This window comes from Scleropages formosus, chromosome 23, assembly GCF_900964775.1.
Source record: "Scleropages formosus chromosome 23, fSclFor1.1, whole genome shotgun sequence".
In the NCBI taxonomy this organism is placed as follows: domain Eukaryota; kingdom Metazoa; phylum Chordata; class Actinopteri; order Osteoglossiformes; family Osteoglossidae; genus Scleropages; species Scleropages formosus.
This window is the reverse complement of record NC_041828.1, coordinates 20,508,015-20,522,911: the sequence shown is the minus strand read 5'-3', so window position 1 is coordinate 20,522,911 and position 14,897 is coordinate 20,508,015. Positions and strand designations below refer to the sequence as shown.

General features: G+C 44.9%; 1 protein-coding gene across 2 annotated transcripts in view; it reads left to right on the top strand.

The window, feature by feature from the left end:
- Positions 1–337: 337 nt before the first annotated feature.
- The window catches only part of rbms3 (RNA binding motif, single stranded interacting protein), a 165,884-nt gene continuing 151,324 nt past the window's right edge, over positions 338–14,897 (top strand). For both annotated transcript variants that reach the window (XM_018765910.2, XM_029248556.1), the window contains exon 1: positions 338–1,121. In XM_018765910.2, coding sequence (XP_018621426.1) covers positions 1,047–1,121 — 75 coding nt within the window. In that variant the 5' untranslated portion in view covers positions 338–1,046. The remainder of the gene's footprint in view (positions 1,122–14,897) is intronic.

Genomic DNA, 14,897 nt, shown 5'->3' with positions numbered 1-14,897 from the left:
AAACTTCGGTCAACTTCATTCCACGGGAGTAATGGAGAGAGGACTCGGTTTTCTGTGGTCGCCAGCAGGGGGAGCCATGGCTCCTCTTGGGTGCATTGTGTCCACCGCCTGCTCCTCCTGTTCAGGGGTGAGGCAGCCCCCCGGACCGTGGAGGAGGTGCTGGAGGGGCAGGGGGGAGTTACGGCTTTGCAAGCCCCCCCCACAGGCCGGCAGGGGAGGCACAAAGTGGCGGAGATGGTGGCGAACGGGTGGAGAGAGCCTGCTAGGGAGGGGTGGGAGTGAGCAAGCGGAGGGAGGGAGGGAGCAGACACAGGACGAGGAGAGAGAGGGAGGGAGGGAGAGCGAGCAAGCGAGCGGACCTTGCACAGCACGCTGCTGTGGGAAAAGCAGGATTTGCGGTGCGGATCCTGTCCACCGCTGGACTTTCTGCTGTCTTCTCCTGCTGCTGCACTGGGAGGACCTTCTCCCGTCCCTCCCCAGTCCCTCTGCTGGCAGCACCACCACTTTGGGATCGCCCTTCCTGCATTTCCTCGCTCCTCCGTTGCCTTTTGTTCTCTGCCGAGTGTGTCCGCTGGCTGAGGATACCCGCCACCCTCCGACAGCTGCGCTCAGAACACCGGGGACCGGAGCGACAGGAGAGAGAGAGAGTGAAAGAGCGTGCTAGAGCAAGCAGGGAGAGCCCAGAGAGAGGGAGGCAGAGAGGAGCGAAAGAAGCTGCTCTTGGAGAAGTGATCGTTACGCCGTCCCCCTCGCACCCGGCTTCTACTGCTCCCCTCTCATTCCCATCCCTGTTTCCTGTCCGGGACCCTTAGGACTGTTCTTGGCCGCCTCCTCGTCCTTCTCCTCCTTGACTTGCACCTAGGTGCCGGCTCTCCTGCTTCTCCAGCGCCCTCTGGGGAGGGGGAGAGAGGGAACGTCCGACGGCCTCGAACCCCAAGGAGGAGCTGCGTCAGCCACCTCCTGTCCACCAGAGACTCGGAGCAGCAGTGCCCGGGGCACGGACTACCTGTCAGCCTTTCCCCCCAGGGCCTCACGATTCCAGCTACATGGGCAAACGGTTGGAACAGCAGCCAATGTACCCCCACTACACCTACTACTACCCTCATTACCTCCAGACTAAGGTACGGTACCGCGCTCAGCCCTGTATCCCTTCCCTGTTCGTTTGTGGCATCTGTGCCATGGTTCTCAAAGGACCGGGTGCGGTGGGTATGGAAATTTGGCAAGTGGTAGGATGGGGGTTGCCCGGGGTTTACCAGAGTAGACTGGGGTTTCCTGGCAGATGTGCTCTGCTGTGCAAAAAGGGCATCGCTGGCCCTGTCCCTCCCTCACGCTCATGCCGTGAGATGTCTGAGAGCTCCACATGCTTCACCAGAAACACCCAGTGTCTCCACCAGCCTGCAGTTGACGGTTTGTCTACATTCTGGCCGTGATGCTACCGCGGTCCTGCTCTTGGAGGCGTCACCAGGCAGCTAGCAGGGCGTACGATGGGACCGGAGAAAACTTGTCACTACTGCTGTCCCCCTGGGGCCCTGGAGTCACAGGCACTGAGGGAGGGGATGGACACTGACACTGACATTAGCGAGTGTGGCATTACCAGCATCAGGCCCCAATGAGATTTGTGTCCTGCATCCACTGCTGGTGTGTGGGTCCGTGCAGAGACACAGACTGGCCTCCGGGGGCACTGTGGAGCCATGGTGATCAGCCCCTTCTCCCGGTCTGCCCGCCAAGGGCTTTCCTCTGATTTATGGTTTATGGTTCATGTGCAGGACTGCTGCATGTCGGCACCCCCCGCTCCCTTTATCTCGCTCTCTCGCACATCCACTCCCACTCTGTCAGTGCCCCCCCACCTCTCTCTCCTCCCTTCTTTCTCTGCCAAAGGGTTCCTCAATGTCAGACTACCTCCAATGTGATATGGGTTTGCTTCTTTGACCTTCCATGACACCAGTGGATCAACTAAAGGGGGTCAGGAGGTGAATCAGTAAAGCAGGGTGGTAGGCATCGGCTGTGAAATAAATTGCGAATATTCTGACATCATTCTGCATCTCTGGAAACAAAATATTTCCATTTGACAAGGTTCACCGCAAAGATAGTCGAGGACAGTTCCTTGTCCCTTGCACATTCTTCAAGCTCACAGGCAGTGTCTCCACGGTTGGGTCGCTGGCAGCATGGGGCTCATTTCTGGGGGAGTGGGGCTGCCGATAGTAGAGTGCTGGCGGGTATCGATCAAGGACAGCAGAAGAGAGCTTTCTAGTGGGGTACTGGGAGGATGGAGGAAGGGCGTCTCTGCGCGACTGTGCTGGGGATCAGGTTGCAGTTGACTGGCCATCTTTACTGCAGGGTCAGCGGCGCAGGCCCCGGGACACCCTCGTCCCATTCGTCTTCATTTCGGTACTCCGAGACGCGCTCCATTTCTCCGAGGACAGCAAATCACTTACGGTGTGTAGCCAAAAGTGGCAAAGGAGGGGTGCTGATTAAACACACCATGCAACTGAGCCTCAACATTGCACGACACTGCCCTACTGAGGGTTTGATGGGGACCCCGGAGGGGCCTGCAGGGTGTATTCGGCACTAGTCATCCAAGCATCTGGATCCAGTAATGAACAAAGGTTCCATGGGGCCCTTTGTCCACAGTTCACACAGTTCTCCATAGTGGTGTCTCTTGTTTAGCTGAGCCATCTTCAACCATTGTCCTGTATCCGACAGGTCACTGTCTTCCTTCATTCAAACCGTTCTCTCCCTAGCAGCTGGCGCAGTGATTAGGCACAGGTTCAAATCCTACTTTGTGCTCTAGTGCACTATGATACTACCCCTGAACTGATAAAGTAAAAATTGCCCTGATGAATAAACAGGTAGATCATTGTAAATAACGTTGTAAGTTGCTTCGGAGATACATGTCAGGTAAATACAGGGGCTGCTTATGGCACTTTCAGCTGTTTTTTTTGGCAGAATTCACTGTGAAACGTGTCTAAAATTAAATTCTATTAAAAAGTTGTTGTTTGTTTAGCTAGCTGGATAATTGTCGCTTTTTTCTAAAGCTACCGTGCTAAGCTGCCGATACTCATTTACCCATTTATGCAGCTAGGTAATTTTTTTCCGGATCAATTCGTGGTAAGGTACCTTCAAGGACACAATAGTAGGAGGTGGCAGTCAAACCCAGGTCCTTCCAGTGCAGGGTGGCAGTTATAATCATTGCACCACCTGCTGCCTTTCACAGGGATCTGAAATGATAGGAGCGAATTTTTGCATTTCAAAACAATAATTTGCTTGATTTAGACTGATTGACCCCTTTGTGAGGACTGGCAAGAAGTTCTTGCACCGTCTTTGCTGTTGGAATGAGAGTTTGGAACCCCAGTCTGGTGTGTCAAACGTGTTGAAGCAGAAAGGCAAAATGGCAAAGAAATGGGCAGCTCACAGTGTGCGCCATGAAGTGCTGTTGCCTTGGGGCGAAGCTTTGGCCGCCGTCCGCAGGTGGAGCCTCCCACAGGTTCAACACACAGCAGACTTGTGGGGTCAACAGCGCAGTCGGCAAGGAGACGAGTGTGTCCGTGGGCAGTTGGCGACACGCTCCCCTTACATGAAAGAGCACTTTTGCAAAAGTTTCCTACTTCCTGCACTGAGATGTTTCATCATGCAAAACATCTGAAGAGGTTTGATTGTTTCGGCATTCAAAGCGAATCGTTCTGTGATTCTCCCTGAGGAAAAAGGGCCCTTAAAGTATCGCAGGGCATCAGGTAGTTTTCTCCCCTGACTATTAATGCTTTTCTATATATAGGCACTTTGAAGTGTATGGCAGTCTGCTGTGTGTGTGTGTGTGTGTGTGTGTGTGTGTGTGTGTGTGTGTTTTGGTCATGAGCTGTGCAGCAAAAACTCCTAAACAATGGACTGAAATATGGAGCTTTCTAATTAAGCACAATTTACTAAAGTACATTTTCTTATACAAAGGAAACAAAATTTAAGAACTTGGGGGGAAAAATCAATTTCTATTGATCAGAAGTAACAGCGCAAAGCTCAGGCAGCAGTGAAAAACAGGGGCACACACACACATATACCCACACACTGCCTGGTGTTCTCTGTGGGAAACTCTTCTGGTATCGAGGCGCCCAAGAGAACTCCTCTCCGATCTGCTCAGGTCCATTAGAACATCCATGAGCCCAGTTGCTGATAAACAAGTTGGTGAGACATGGCCACATCCATCTGCCCAGGACAACAAGAAGAGTCTTGAATAAAATGTTCTTCTTCAGTTCTGTATATCAAAGTGGTTATGAATTTGCTTCTTGAAAAACAGCACTAAGATAATTCCGAGAAGCTCAGAGGTTTTCAGAAGAAACTTGTGCTCCTGCTTCGGGTGGTGACTGAGGCAGCACTGCACACACGCGCACACACACACACACACACACACACACACACACACACACACACACACACACACACACACGCACAGATTTAGCCTGATGGTCACCGTCACGTTCAAGTACCTCCTCCAAACAGAAGAGAAAGAATAGAGAAAAAGCGCAGGGTGCCCTGCTGGCGGCTGTCTTTGAGGTTGCTCCGCCCCATCACACTGCTCCTTATCGGTGGTGTCGCACCGGCGGGGTGCTCTGATCTGCAGCTGTCCGTGTCCAGCCGGGCGACGCCGGTGTTCCCCGCTCTCACGTCCTCGTCCAGGATCAGAGAGGCCACCGCAGGGGGTGAAACGCACGTGGGGGATAACTGGGAGATACGGCCAGGACTTATGGGATTGCTGGGATCCCCCGGGGTTAAATAAACGCAGGTCAATAGGCCCCATTTAGCGGATGGAATTTAGTGTGTCAAAGCCAACGGCTCCATTAATTCGCTCAGTTGTTCTCAGGGCCGGGGGGGTTGGGGTAAGAGGGGGTGCCAGATGAAAGGGAGGAAAGACTGTGCTTACATGACAGTCAGGCCATATTGTGTTACAGAAATAACACAGGCACAGACCAAACGGTGCTTTTACATCTGTGTATGGCCATCCGTCAAGATCCATTGTACAGCGTCGTATGTCGCTTTTTCAGGAGCACTGCGCCTCTAAGTCCCTTAGAGTACAGTAAAATAGGGTATACGCTCTGCTTTACTCAGTTATATTTTTTATATTTGCTTATTTCTTTATTGTTCCTGCTCTCATAAAAACCGATGCGCGTTATTAAATTCTCAGCTCGCTGTCCTTTGACAAAGGCGCTCACAATCTCCTCACGTCAATGAAATGTTAATTAGCCAATTCGTTCAGGGAGTATCTCACATAATTAGTATAATTAATGATATTATTATCCTTAAATCGTGGCATTGGCGTGTTTAATGCACATGAAGAGCACACTTTACAATCGCTTTAATGAACTCAGCGTCTTTCTTTTGTTCTGTGAAAGTGAATGAAAATAGACTCATCTTCGCACAAAGACGTGTTATTGCTCACTGTGCCTTAGCTGCATGCAACAGCACTTTGCCACCTGTCCTGTCTGTACATTGCAAATCCTCTCCTAAACTCCACCGAGTGACATGCATAACTCATTAAGCAATATTTATGAATTTACATTTAGCTGACGCTTTTCTCCAAAGTGACTTACAATGTTCGGTTACGTACAACTATTTACCTATTTATACAGCTGGATAATTTTTACTGGAGAAATTTAGGGTAAGAACCTTGCTACAGCCTACAGCAGTAGGTGAGATCTGAACCTGCAACCTTTAGATCCAAAGGCAGCAGCTTTAAAAATATGCCATTATATCTTTAAGTTCAAGTTCAAGGGTTTATTGTCATATGTACAGTAAACAGTTTGTTACACCATACAATGAAATTCTTACTCTGTGAATCCTCTCAGCACCCTATGACATAATTTTAATATGTTAGTATGGAAGCAGATTGATGACTGCCCTGTGATGGACTGGTGTTCTGTCCAGGCTGTACCCTGCTTCATGCCCTGTGACTCCAGGATAGGTTCTGGACCACCAAGACCCTGCACTGGACACGTGGTTGCTGATGGATCAAACTAGTTATAAAACCACACTTTAGGGCAGAAAAATCCTTCATTATATACAGTATGTTAACATACGCACTATATGTAACGTATGAATTGTTCTTTTGCTGAGATAAACACGTCGCTTTGGACAAAAGCGTCTGCTAAGTGAATAAATGTAAATGTTAATGTAAATATGTTCAATTAATATTTACTGCTTACCAGTGCCGTAATGCAGTGTCATCCTCCTCACATTCCATCTGACTCATAGTGCTTTGTTTGTGTGACTTTCTCATAGTTGATTTCTACCCCAAAGCATGCTTGAAACAGAAGAACGTTCTCATTTATCTGCCTCTCCATGTGGAGTTTTATGGCCATTTATACACCTCGTTGTCAATACGAACCTGTTTGAAGATCAGGATGTGTGTTTACCTGTGATGCAGGTGTCTTGCTGCACGTTTGTATGATGATGCCTCTTCAGCACCTGTGCAGAACCTGTCTGTGGTCAAGGGTGGCAGAGGTCACTTCTACACATGCGCTAGTCCTTGTCGTTTATATTGACACTGTTCATACAGGAATCTTATTCTTTTGTGCCATTTACTGAATTTGAAACTATGATCTGATACTTTTACTTAGAAGTCATATTTTTTTAAAAAAAAAGACCTTGAAACATGTGCATCAGCTGTTTGACAGCAGCCGAAATGTCTGTGTGGCAACTCCATGCAACAGCTGGTGCACTTGGCTTGTTTGGCTCTGACCTTTCTGTGTCCATTGGTGTTACCAGGCTGTTGGCAGCATCTCTGTGGAGTCACACATCACCAAAAAGGCCTGCAGACAGTGAAAACTGGGAGCATGGAAACCGTGGGCGGAATTTTTCGGGTGTATGCCCCAAAAGTCTCCACTCAGGCGAAGCTGTGCCATAGGCACCGGTTTTGGGGTGGGCACTTTCGTGCAGCATAGTGGGGCTGTAAACATACACTTGACTGGTTCTTCATGTCATTCATCTGCATGAAAGTTTGGCAACTGTACCTCCCCATCACTGTCCATGCCTCTAGATCGCTGTCCATCTCAGACCATTTTTTCCTAATGCTAATGCTGACTTGTCTTGCCATCTGTGTATAGTGGAACATGGAACGAAAAATGTTCATACATACACACACACACACATACTTTCTGAACCGCTTGTCCCAGACGGGATCGCGGGGAACCGGAGCCTACCCGGCAACACAGGGCATAAGGCCGGAGGGGGAGGGGACACACCCAGGACGGGACGCCAGTCCATCCCAAGGCACCCCAAGCAGGACTCGAACCCCAGACTCACTGGAGAGCAGCCCGGACCTCGGGCTCAGTTTTTGACCTTCTAAGTAATCTACTCCATCTGAATGGGTCCACTGAAATATTCTGCTCCATGAGTGGATGAAGATGAATCGTGAATCGTATTCAGCTGTTGATGTGAATGTCTCAACTTTCTATGCTGAGATGTTCCCTCTTGATGACTAAGGAAACAAATGTGTTTATCAATTAAACCGGTGAACCAGAAGCCTCCCCACATTCATTTGTGCCGGTGCTAAGGCTTCTCGCTGTCTGTGTCGTTTCCCTGTAACCCCATCCATCATAGCCTGCTGTGCTTTGGCCGCCGCTCTCAGGAAGGAAAGAAGGGTGGTGTTCCCGGTACGAGCCAGACTGCCGATGGCTCTGGCGCTCCCACTCTTTGTGGAAGGCCATAGCTCCAAAGGAAAGCTGTACACTGCAGGGAATAGCTGTCGAGAATATTATTATGTTTACATTAAGGTTGTTGCTGTGAGAGCTTCTCGCATGTCTTCAGGAAGCCGTGTCAGCGTTTAATCATTTTGGCTTTGGAAGAAGTATGGCACTTACAACTTTTATGAGGAACATGTGCTTTGGCCTGACACGACTTGTAATGATATTACACCATAATGTTTTGTGTACAGCACATTCAGTCCTTTATCTTTTGTAAAACTGTTTGCTGTTGTTGGCTGTGCCAGTGTGTTTGAGGGGAAGGACTTATCAGTGATTAGGAAACGCTTTTAATTTTTTTAACTATGGTAATGTTAGTTTATCATAAAATGAACGATATGTGTGTTGCGGCAATCGGCCTCCCTTTGTTCTCTACTAAACAGTGGAACAAAAGTCATATTTATGAATGTGAAGTAGTGGGTACAACAAAAGAAAGAGCAATACAAGCTCGTCAGGAGCACTGAACCTTCTTGCCTCCTATTTGCTCGCTCCCCTGGCTGGAAATGGATTTGCTGAAGAAGGACTTAATAAAAGACTGTGGGTAAGTGGCACCACTGTCCTCAACACAGCCCTGTTAATCACTGACCGTTCACTAGTTCTTTGATAGCCTTGAATCAAGCACCTCCACTCAAATGGATGCTACATACAGTATGCCTCACTGAGTATTTTTAATCTCAATACATAGTTCAAGTTCAAGGTTTATTGCCATAAGTACATGTAGCATGTACAAAGTACTATGAAATTTTTCCTTGAATGCTTTTGCACAGACTATAGACAACACAAGATACAATAGATAGTACTACAAAAAAAAAAAATACCAATAACAATAAATAGCCAAAATAATTAAAAGTGACAATGAAAGTGATGCATAGGCAGTTGTGACCTGATTTGGTGTATCATGATATACTGTAATTACTTCATATGTTCTCTGATCAGTTCTGCTTTTTTCCCATATTAATTATGAATATTGAGAGATGGCGAGCTGAAGGGTTTGCGCTTGTTGAACGGTCGAACTTTGGATTTGTTGTTGCACATTAAAAACTTGAAAAATTACAATTGAGATAGTTGGGCCTCCAAGATGTACTTGATTAAGTTGCTATTGAGATATGTTATTTATTTCAAGATTCAGTTGTCACATTTTTGGTTTATTTGTTCAGCCTTGTTAAATGTTTCAATAAAAACAGTGCATTCGGGAATAAATGAAGTTTCTCTGCTGAAAATCCTGCATTGTATCACATGGACAAGAAAAAGCGCCATACCATGAATTGTTGTTGGCATAGCTCTGCAAACATCCTGCGCATCCTGTACGGCCATATAAACAGGCACTTCAGTTTAAATTACAGGCAGAGATGGTGGATCCAGCAAACCTATTTATACAAAGATGTTTCAGTACCAGTTTGGCCTGACAGGTCAAGCCCATGAGCGCAGTAACCAGGATAAGCAAACAGGGCTTTGTTGAGTTCCAGCTGCATTCGTCTGCTAAGCCTTCTCGCTTTTATCAAGGCAATTTGCTTGGCAGACCTTCAGAAGCAGCTCCAAATGTTTTCCAGTCTCCAGCCTGGAAGCGTTTGTCATGCAATACAAAAAAAAAAAGGAAATCAAGGGGTAGCCTTTGACAGGTAAGCAATACATGTTAAGTGGTGCCTGTCCTTCACCCAGGAAAAGGGTACTTTTAGTGTGAGCTTGTCCTGTTCATAGCAGCCAAGGAGAGGATGCAGTGCATTATTTACTGTATCCACAATGACTTACACACTTCTCAGTGCAGGCATTTGTGCAACTGAGAAGTCTAGCAATGGCCGGAGGCTCCAACCTTGCGGTCACAAGACTCGTATCGAAGCGCTAAACTACTTGATGCGGCGAACAAGTGACCCTGATGCACCGGAACCAGTAAAAAGTAAAGAAAAAGTCTTTGAGCTCAAGCTGCATTCGTCTACTGAGTACCTTGTCAACTTGGCAGGTTTTATTGCATAGATAAATGGCAGAGAATTTATTTGTTTGCAGGCTGCATTCTAGCAAAATGATCTCAACTGACTTTCAAGGAAATAGGGCAGCATGAAACATTCAGAAATGTTCAGTTTTCTCTGGAATGATAACGGTGGCCCTGTCACGAGTGCAACTTCAAACGGAGCGTCTCATCACCACAAGGGCGGGACCGAAACGATCATGTGCGCTTTATTACTTTACTTTTTAAAGTCGGCAGATGAAAAATCCTTTCCGAATCCCTGGTGCCATTAGCTAGGACGGGCAATATGGCCGATCAGCTTGCGTGTTTATTTACAAAGAATAGGCCAAGGGTGAACTGTCACCAAAGCAGATGGCTAATTTGCATGCTGCTTGAACAGTGATTAGACTCTGCAGTCGCAATAAAATTGCTCCGCAAACAAGCTTTCTTCCTTTTTTTTTCTCCTTACGGAATTCGTTTTCATAACTTAAGCAAGGTACAAAACGGAAGTGCTGATTTAATGTTGATCCGAGACGCTAAATAATAATAAATGAGAAAAGTCAGTTTTTTATGTACAGCCAGTCTGTTCCCTTTTTAATAGTTTTCTCCTCTCATCGCTGTTTGGGTGGGGGGAATGCTGACCTTTTTCAGTGTCCATTTCCTTAATTTTTCTTACAAGTGTTGATGTCCTTATCTTGTGTGACACAACAACATGGCAAAGGGATAATGGTCCAGTCAGTATCTTTCTGTATCATTTTCATTTACAAAAATCTCCAGAATGCCACATTTCACACTTCAGTTCCTTCTGCTGTAGCTTGTCAGCGCTATGAATTAATGTACACTGCATTTAATAGCGAATTCCTTTACTATATCCCAGGGTTGATGGAAATGTATATTCTTTCTAGCTGTTACATAAACTGATGTTAATTTTTATTTTATGTTGTTGCTAAAGTTGCTCTCTTGTTTAAACATTTTACTGAAATGCACTGGGAAAATACTTTTCTTCTGGATGCGTAAACTAGAACTTTCCACGTCCATCACCAAATATCCATCTCTCTCATAACAGGGTTGCTCATTCCGTCCCATCACCTTGTTTAGCAAATTCCTGTTGTAAGGTGATCAAAGTACCATCGTTCCTTATACAGAAAAAAATAATGGGTTCCCAGAGAAAAATAAACAAAAAAATAAAAAAATATAACAGTATTTTTATGAATGTTAATAATAGCTTCAACAATTTAATATTTTTTGAAACAAAATTATTTATTTCTATCACTGATTAGCCATATAATTAAAACTGGCAATTGTGCAGGGGAGGAAATCATTTTTGGATGATTATTGTCAGTTCAGACTCCCACTTATAAACTACACGAGAAAAACTGAGTCTTGCACTGGAAGCTCAGGGGCGAGTGCAGTATCAAAGGTAGTTTCTCTTAATTTTATTTTGCATATGGTGCTCTCTTTCTCTTGCTTTTCAAAACACATTTTCTTTTTCCTTTATTTATGTTATATTGAGAATGAGTCACCTTCAAAAATTTCTCACCTGCAATTAAAGTCTCTGCACTTCATGCAGTTTTTGAAAATAAATTAATAGTAGGACCAGCTAAACTAGTACCTGCAATAATATCTTTCTACTTCTCACCACATTGATTGCTTTTATGATTTCTTACCTATTATTTATTGCTATTTTTTTCTTTTTCATTATCCTACTTTGCCTTTGTAACTTGTTTAGGAGACTTTTTATAATTATGCTGTTGATAATTTTAAGACCTTTACACTAAGTTGAAAATATCATTGTATCTTTTTTGCTACATGGCAAAGAGGTGCTGCATAGTGCTTGGTACTACATTTTGATTAATTTATGTTAGTCTAAGGGTATTTGTGTTATGAAGCTGTATATACAGTATGGTTTAAATAACTGAGTTAATATTTACATGTTTAGACAGTTCATTTGTAAAAGTTAGTATTGAATCTGCTATTTTAGTTGAGTTAAGATCACCGCAGTTAATGTTGTGATTGGTTGAGCTGTCATTCTGACAGGAAGTAGGAAAGATGTGTCGTGGTTGGTTTTGTTATATGAAAAGAATAGCATCTGATGCTTTGCAGCGTGACAAACGTGTGTAGTGAATAAAATACCAGTCATGGGAGGAAAATGACCATGCCAATTACCGCTGTACTAAATAATAAGCCCAGTGTATGAAAAATATGTATTTTCAAAAGTGGCTGTACCCCCACACTTCACAGACTCTATTATATGAGGGAAGGGTGAACACTACCCGCTACCCTATTTTCAGTACTAGACGTCGCTGAAACACGTTTATCACTTCGAGCAGCTGACGTTATGGTGCAGTTCAGTAATGGAGTGGCCCTCTATGTGCAGCTCCGCCACTCGGTTCCGCAGAGTTAAAAAATCCCTCATCCATTCTACTGAATGACTATTTGCAGGCCCACATATCTCGGAAAAGAGATATTTTAACAGGCTTTCTGCATGAATTTTGTAACTTTTTCAAAGGGATCAGAGGAAGTCCTAGGTTGCATTCATTAGTCATCACTTTTCCGCAAAACACCAGCTGTTCCCAGGCATAATTGCCTTATGCTCCACAGTTCCCCATGAGTGGACTAAAGTGATTTCTTCAGTTTTTCTTCTTCTTTTTTCGAAACAAAAGAACACCTTGATTTTGTCTTCTTAAAACGTGCCCTTTTTGCAGAGACTGAGCAGATAAAGGGCAGTCCTTCCATAATGCCTATGCTTAATGGCAGGCAAATGGGAGGGAAGGATATTATCAGCCTCGTTTGGCCAAGACTTAACGGCGAAGGCGCTGACATAATGGCCGAAACATCGGAATGTGCCGTTTGGCACCTTCCGAGCGCAGAACGCACGCTCAGCATTTTTTAACTGCCAAAAAGTTTTGCCTGGAGGAGTTCAGCAAACAGGAAAGCGGTTTCTTCATATCATCTGATTAATAGGTGCATGTAACTATGTAAATACACCGCTCAGCTGGCTTCATGCTTTGCATTTCACATTCATTGCACAAAACCCCCCACCTAATCTTTGAAATCACAGAGCAGGGTTTTGGAAACAGCTGTAGCTAAACTAGGTGTCCTTTCCTGTGTATCAATAGTTGGCTTTGGATCTGCTGGTTACATCCAGCTCAGGCCCTTAGAGTGTGAATGCTGTTGGGTGTGAATGCAGTGACTACCAAGTTGTCTTACAGCAGGTAGCACAGTGGTCAGAGCATCAGCTTGTTTCTCAAAGGATCTAAAATCAAAATATTTAAGCTGAATTTCTCAGATAAAAATTACCTGGCTGTCTAAATGATTCAGTAACTGTAAGTAGCTTAACATTGTCAGTTGGTTTGGAAAAAAGCGAAAACTAAAAGAAAGAATAATATTTATAATGTTAGGTAAAATGTCAAGACTGTCAAGTAAGACCCTTCTTGCTTGATTGCTCTAGTGTACCAGTCACTTTTTGCCTGTGTCAGGGTGGGCTCATCTAATAGAGGCATTTAGCTAACCCCAGTTTTGACTTCAGGTCTTCCAAGGTGACCACTGAGAATACTATCAACAGAGTATGCACACACAGACACACACATAGCGGTGGGAACATTTTTCTGCAGTTACTCTTCACACCACAGAAGAGCTCTGGGTGATGGGTGTGCCATGCTTTGTTAATAGGAGTTTGGTGGGAGCCGGCTGGATAAGGAGTCCTGCAATGCCCTTGCATACACAGCATGTCTGGCAGGGTGAAAACGCCCTGCGGAGTTTGCAGGACTCACTGTGTGTGAGGTCACCTGATCACTCCACATCAGGAGAGCACCCTGGAGAGCATCCATGGCTGGGAGCTGGATCCTGCCCCGGCTCAGGAAACCCGATAGCCAGGCCTATTGCCAGATGCATGAGGTCACCCTGAACTCTACACACCCACTCTTTCAATCTTGCCATTTTTGTCTGTACCACCAGGAGGGAAGGTTGTTTCTGCAACAATCAGACACATCCCTATATCCTGCCTCCAACTCTTAGAGGTGGTTTAATAAAGCCATGTTGCCTTAGCAGATAGAAAATTTAGCTAATTAGTGAGAATGCATTTTTATTCATATCATTCTACATAGTACTGCCTATCACCCATATGCTTCACTTGCTAAGTGGCTGATGGATGGATAGATGGAGCAACATATGATCACCAGTTCCTTGTTTTGTTTTAAGTCGTCTTTCAACATCAGGGATTTTCAGAAAAAAGTTCTGAAAATGCACAAAAAAACTTAACGGGGGCAATGCATGAAGGAACCATGTGATAAGTGTTGCAGTATGATTTTAGAGCTGTTTGGTTGTATTTCTCCTTTGTGTGGCTTTCTAAGAGTAACTATAATTTTCATACAAACAAAAGATCCACATTGATTTTGTGGTGCTCTGTGATGGACTTCCAGAAAAGTTCTAGCTGAAAATTACCCTCCACTGCATACATGGACAGATGAATAAGCACATAGGTTCATGTTTCAACAATTAGACACACAGGTCTGCATAGCTATCACTTGTCAATTTTGTCTTTTGCATGTTTTGAAAATCTGAAAAGATTGAAATTGCATTTGTCTTCGATTTTATTTTGACCTCTTCACAAAATACCACACTACATTAATCACAACCACAGGGACGCTGGACTGATTAACCCTCTTGTTTGTGCTTATGTTGCACATTTATACTGTGGATCTGTGTTAAAAGCATTGGTTGAATGTATGAAGATAAATGTTGTTGTCTCCTGTTGCAATGTATTTTAGAGCTCTTCTGTGAGCTCACATACTGCTTGCAAGGATTTTTGCTTGTTCTTTTGGGCGTATGTAGAGGTCGAGTTTCATCTTCTTTGCTTATGCTTCCATTAAATTTTCCTTGCAGCTGTAGATCCCTGTGGCTCTCCTGAAATTGTTTCCTTTTTCCTTCAGTCAGACAGCAAGGCTCTTGAGAAGAGCCATCACATGGATCCACTTGAACAATTTATTCATCGTCTTTATTAGGGTAGCTTCCAGCCACGGTCGAGCTAAAGAGGTACGCTGAAGGGTCTATTGATGGTGGGGTGGAGCAAAACTGCTGGAAGAACGGCTATTGTTGAAAAAACAGCCATTTTTAAAGGAATGACATAAATCCTTCACTTCAGCATGATTAAAGCTTCATGAATGGTTTTTGAAAAGCAAAGCATGGCTTCCATCAAGTCTCTTTTGGCTGGTTATCCACTCTAGAAGTGC